General features: G+C 34.5%; 1 protein-coding gene across 1 annotated transcript in view; it reads left to right on the forward strand.

Annotated features, from left to right (window-relative positions):
- Window positions 1–5,968, forward strand: part of WWP1 (WW domain containing E3 ubiquitin protein ligase 1) — a gene marked incomplete at its 3' end in the record, with an annotated part of 32,325 nt that extends 26,357 nt beyond the window's left edge. The window contains exons 16-19 of the mRNA XM_010163347.1: window positions 1,297–1,456; window positions 3,979–4,112; window positions 4,211–4,351; window positions 5,810–5,968. Coding sequence (XP_010161649.1) covers window positions 1,297–1,456; window positions 3,979–4,112; window positions 4,211–4,351; window positions 5,810–5,968 — 594 coding nt within the window. The remainder of the gene's footprint in view (window positions 1–1,296; window positions 1,457–3,978; window positions 4,113–4,210; window positions 4,352–5,809) is intronic.
- Window positions 5,969–6,065: the final 97 nt, after the last annotated feature.

Here is a 6,065-nt window from a genome sequence, read left to right on the forward strand (position 1 = left end):
GCTATTTCTAGCTGTTGTCATGAAGAAATCATTGCTTCTGCAAACTTCTTGTTGATGACTGATTTCTTTGATTCCTCCCTTGTTACCTGGCTTTTCTCTTAATTTAAATGCCTATTAAATTTTATGCTTCTATGCAGAGTTAATATAATTGTCTCAGTATAAAACTAGCAAAGAATGCTGTACAACATTCTCGTGCTTATTAAAGGTTACACAGAAGCCCATTAGAGTTACCATATTCTAGCTTCTCTTTCTACTTGGCCTCTGAGTTGCAAGTGTATTGTAATGAATTATCATCCATGACTTGAATTTCATGGAACTGTCAGGAGAAATGTGCCAACAAGCCTCTCGTTTCTATTCCCTGATCTCAGGTAAATACTGGGATAGAAATGATGGTTCTTAAATGTGACAGCTGAAAGGCAGTCAGGATGGAGTTCAGTCCCTGCAGGCAGGGACACATCCTGTTATAGGACAGACTTTTTTGTGGCTTTTCCCTAAGCCTGGTCGGTTGTTTCCAAGCATTTAGGGCCTGATACAAAACTGCTGAGTATATATGACTGCTTCTGAGGTCTCTGATTATATGCAAATACTATAAAGCAACAAATATTCTAAAAATCATCTTTCCTAATGTTGAATACCAGATTCTGTTATTATTTCAGATCAGATGAGTTGGAAACTATGAAAGTGGTGAATAACATGTATTAGTTAAACCTCAGCAAAAACATATTTTCACATTGTCATGTCCTGTGGGCTTAACTGCTGCATGGTAATTTGTTAAACCACAGTAACACACACGTGTTCTGCTGTCAGACTGGGAAAGCAAATAAAGTGTGCTGTGGTTTGGGGTTTTTTGTTTTGTTTTGTTTTACCTAGGTTGTTCATAATAAACGCTGCCCATGGAATAATCTGTTATTTTTTAATAAAGATTTGAGTTGTGCAGTAAAGCAGGCGTGAGGAGGGTAAATAATGTGTACTGGTTGAGGCAAAGACTCTGTAGGTAAAGATGTTACTAATATGCAGCTAAAACCTGTCTGGATTCAAGATGACAATCTTAACAATCATTTCTGGACTTTGGAAACCATGACTTTCTAACATTATGCTTTTTAATAATGAATTTTTTTTTTGTATTTAAGGAGTATATAATGCTGCATATTATTCTGTGATTCTAATACAACACTGTTTATATTATTTTTCTAAGTTTGTGTGTATTTTGACCATTTTACTAGTTACCTGAGGGGAATGGTAATAAACATCTGTATTTGATGGTTTTTATGTGTATACATGTTTTTTTTTCCTTAGAGAATGGTTTTTCTTGCTTTCCCATGAAGTACTGAACCCTATGTACTGCCTATTTGAATATGCTGGCAAGAGCAACTATTGCCTGCAGATAAATCCAGCATCAACAATCAATCCTGACCATCTTTCATATTTCTGTTTCATTGGGCGCTTTATTGCCATGGTAGGTTAGATTTTTAAGGTTTTATTATTTGCTGTAGCTATAAATTTATTCCTGAACAGTATTTGTTTTTACAATTATTAAAGGTTATATTAATCTCTTAGAAATGGAAGATTAAGGCATATAAGATGATTGAGCCAAAATATACCCTAAGAGTTGTGTCTCGTACACACTCAAATTTCCTGTGATAGTGATGAAAGTTAATATGACATTCAATATAATATTTTATTTTTATCAATTGGATGTGTGTACTTCATGCAAACCATTGTTTGATTGAGTGTCTGAATACTGATGCTCTGAAAAACGTGAATAGTATTGTCTGAAGAAGGCTCCTCAGTTTGACTTGGTATATTTTACTGTATTTGAAAAAATGAGTTAGAATTGTTTTGTGGAGTACACTGAGCCTTAATTTAAACGTAGCTACTTACTTGGATACAAAGGTCAGTTACTGAGGAGAGCAGAAGCTGGCAGGGAGGTGATTCTCTGCCATCGGGTTTCTCTTAAACTAAAAGCTGATGAGGCATGTTGTATCATTTCTTCTAGTATCACTGAGTCAGTTTTCTATAGTGGACTCCTGTTCTGTCACATTTCTTTCCTTCCATGTAGCGATACAGTCATCTTTCTACATAATCATCATGATGTCTACAGGTAGCCCTCAGCAACATCCCTGAACATGGTGAATGGTGAAACCAAATAGAGTAGATAAAAGTGCATTTTCAGATTTAAGAGACTGTCATCTTCTGTTGTTCAGGCTTTTTGTATGAAATTAGAATAAATACAAGCAAAGTGTAACATAAATGGAAAAATACTTTCAGACTTAAAATAAGTTGAGGGTGTTCTTGATTTAGCTTTTCTTGAGAAACAAATTAGTTCAGTTTTAAGAGAACTTAATTAAAGTATTTAATGTAATTAAAAGTCAGCCTTTTATTTCCTGAAGTATTTTTGTATTTTTATTTTAAATTCTCTAAGTGACAGGGGGAGAGAGAGACACCTGTGTAATGGTGCCTAATGTGGTGAGTTGCTGGGTTTGAGTATATTCATGGTTTATAATGGATAACAATTCCTGCAGTACTTCCTGGTATACCATCTAGTAGCTTAAAATAGCTCAGGTAATAATGTAAGTGGGAATCATTTTAAGGAGTCTAGATAGGCTTTTTAAGTGCAGTTGTAATTTTTCTCCTCACAGTTCTAAAACAGTTGTGATTTCAGATCATAAAGACTACTTTTGGTTTTAAGTACTGAAATAACCACGGATGTTTTCTACTGAAACAGGGTTAAACATAAAGAATACACATCCTACTCAGTAGCAAAAAGCTTTTAAATAAAGTTGGCTGAGACAGCTTTTATATTCTGCTATAAGATTATCACAGACATTAAATGAGATGATTTAAGAGCTTAGTTTTGCAAAAAGAAGGAAATCATATGGCTTGATGCTGCACTTTCAATTTTTCTGTTTCTATCCACTCACTCTCCCATGAGAAGTATAAAATAGTTAAAAATAAATATACACATAAATAAATAAATAAAGATAGACCCTTTTTAGTCTCTGCTAAAGCAGAAGAAAATGCATCCTAGAGTAAGCCTTAGGGGGGAAGTTAGAAGGTGGGGAAAAGATGGAGCCTTGCCTTTTTCTGGAGGAAATGGGCTGTTACATTCTCTTGTGCTCACAGAATTTCAGCTATAAGGAAAGACAAGCAATGAGTGTCATATGTGGCCTCGGTTTAGGTTGATTTTTTAAAGAGGTATTTTAGTGAAGAAAGTGCACTTGATGACAAAAAAAAATACTTTCCTAGTTATAGCTGTGCTCTGTTAGCTCTCAGGCTCACAGAGTCAGTATAGAGGTTAAGAGTGCGTGCATGTGTGTGTGTAGTGCTGTGCTTCAGTACTAGAAATTAGCTGGCACCCTTTGTGCATGCATGGTGAGACAGGTGTGACCATGATTTGTTCTTTTTCCAATTTCATTTTTGTAGTAGAAGGGAGAATCTCATTTCTCAGTTCTGTTACTCACCTACAAAAAATGTGATTCCCAAAGCCCTTTCTGAAGCAGTCTGTGATTGCATTTTTAAACAGTTTTTTACAAGCTGCAGTAGCATTATGTAAAGGATGATTTTGCAGAATGTATATATGTAGTAAAAAATGTCAGTAGTACTCAAGTAGGATCAATTACTATGATCAAGTAGAATCAAATAACACTTGGCATTTATTACCTATCTACATAATAAAAAGAAACTCAGTAATTTCCTCTTTTCACAGACTTCTTCCTTTTATAAGAGTTTTAATTTTTTTTTTTAATCAAAGAACTTCTAAATTGTAATGATAACATATGCTTGGATAAATTTTGTCAATTAATCATTTTTTTCTTCCCATTTAATGGAATGTTTTGTTCTTTTAAATACCAAGCTGCTACTGCTACTTGGTGCTTTTCATTATTTGGAGGAGAAATGAAAAAAAGAATTCAAGTCCATAAATACTTCAATAATACAGTAGTTCAATAAAAGATAAACAGACCTTTTTCTGTTCAACAGGCATTGTTTCATGGGAAATTTATTGACACTGGTTTTTCTCTGCCTTTCTACAAACGAATGCTGAGCAAGAAACTTACTATTAAGGACCTAGAATCTATTGATACTGAATTTTACAACTCCCTAATTTGGATAAGGTTTGTAGATTATTTTAGAGTGTGTGTGATGTTGTATCGATTTTTTTGTTTGTTTGTTTATATAGAATTCATTGATCTTTTGTTTTCTTTTCATTCAGGGATAATAACATTGAAGAGTGTAACTTGGAAATGTACTTTTGTGTGGATATGGAGCTCTTAGGAAAAGTAACCTCACATGAGCTGAAATCAGGAGGTTCAAATATCTTGGTAACTGAGGAGAACAAAGAAGAATATATTGGGTAGGAAGGTGTAGATGTTGGAAAAAGTGTTCCGTATTTCTTCTGTTGCTCCAGTCTTTTTTGACACAGTATATGATTTGTTTTCTCTTTTTTCCTGTTACTGTGCAATTCTTGGGACTATCATTGAAATGATACTCAGTATTCTGGTATCTGGGTATACACATGATCTCGTGGTACATATTGTTCTCTCCTATTCCCCTCTTCCCTCTCCCCCAACCACTCCCCTTCCAAAAAAAAAAAAAAGGGAAGAAAAAAAAAAAAAGATCTGATAGAGAGAAGAAACTCTTGTTATTACATGTACAATGAGAGAACAGGTGAAACTGGAAATGAGAAAACCTACTTTCAGTAACTTCAGTTAACAAATCCAGGTGGAGGGAAGACATGTGTTTGACAGTGGATTTCAAAATTGTTCAGAACTTTCCTGTCACTGTGGAAACTGAAATTCAGGATAGTGTATAATGTGGTGTGACTTAAACTCTTTTTTGTCTTTGTTCTGTTATGCTGTTCTTTCCTGCTTCTCTCCTAATCTTGTGTCTGCCTTTCTGTTTCTGAACCTGTATTTCTGATCCATCTATTCAAAGTGATCTCAAAAGCAGGTGTACACAGATCCTTTTCCATGATACAGTGTGTGTCCAGTGCTGCACATAAAGTTCCCAGTTAAATTAGCAGTCTTTAGTTTCTCAGTGAAATAGTTTCTATAGTATGTATACATATATTTATTGTCTTTTTTTTATTCAGAAGTGGCTTGATTATTTTAGTTGAAATATAAAAAATGTTAACTCTTCCTCCAAATCTTAGCATACATCAGAAGCTCAAAACAGAAAATGACTGCTCTTTGTTGAAGCTGGAAATAGTCTTATGCTGGAAATATTGGGCAACCATAGTTATAGGTATTAAAAGCAACAGTATTTCTTATTATTCTCTGCCTATGTGGTGTTTTTTGCTCAAGAACAGAATTATTTTAAAATCAGTGGAAGTTATTTTTTTTCTCTGCCATTGAAACACTGGGATGATATGCTTTTTAAGCTAAAGCAAATTTTACCATAACAAAATCATAATGCCCAAGTAGCATTATTTTCATGAAAAGGCTGATGAATTTTGATGAGTTACAGTTAAAAATTTATTATTATTATCCTTTAATGGTAACTGAGTACATCTTTTAGAATTATAGAATGGTTTGCGTTGGAAGAGACCTTTGAAGGTTATCTAGTCCAACCCCACTTCAACTAGATCTAGATCTAGCAAGATCTAGAATCTTGCTGCTTTTACTGTTATCTGAGTTTGGAGATTTGTGATATTAGTATGGTAGGTCCCTTATAGACTGTGGAATCATACAGTGTAAGAAAGTAAAATTGGAGGGAGCGTTATGTCATGGGAACGCACACGCAGTCACACGTTTGAACTTCATACTGAGTGCTAATTGATGTTTATTTTTTGTTTGTTTTTTTTCCATCCCAGGCTAATGGCTGAGTGGCGATTCTCTCGGGGAGTCAGAGAACAAACCAAAGCTTTTCTTGATGGTTTTAATGAAGTTGTTCCTCTACAGTGGTTACACTATTTTGATGAAAAGGAGCTAGAGGTGAGGTTTTGTGTTCAACATTTTTACCTTTTGCAAAGGTAATGCATATAGAATGATTAAATGGATAGGTCAGCTTGAATCTTTCATCTGTGGCATGCTGCATCTCACAGAATCACCCAGAATCACAAAATGTTA

Source organism: Antrostomus carolinensis, unplaced genomic scaffold, assembly GCF_000700745.2.
Source record: "Antrostomus carolinensis isolate BGI_N321 unplaced genomic scaffold, ASM70074v2 scaffold49552, whole genome shotgun sequence".
Lineage (NCBI taxonomy): Eukaryota > Metazoa > Chordata > Aves > Caprimulgiformes > Caprimulgidae > Antrostomus > Antrostomus carolinensis.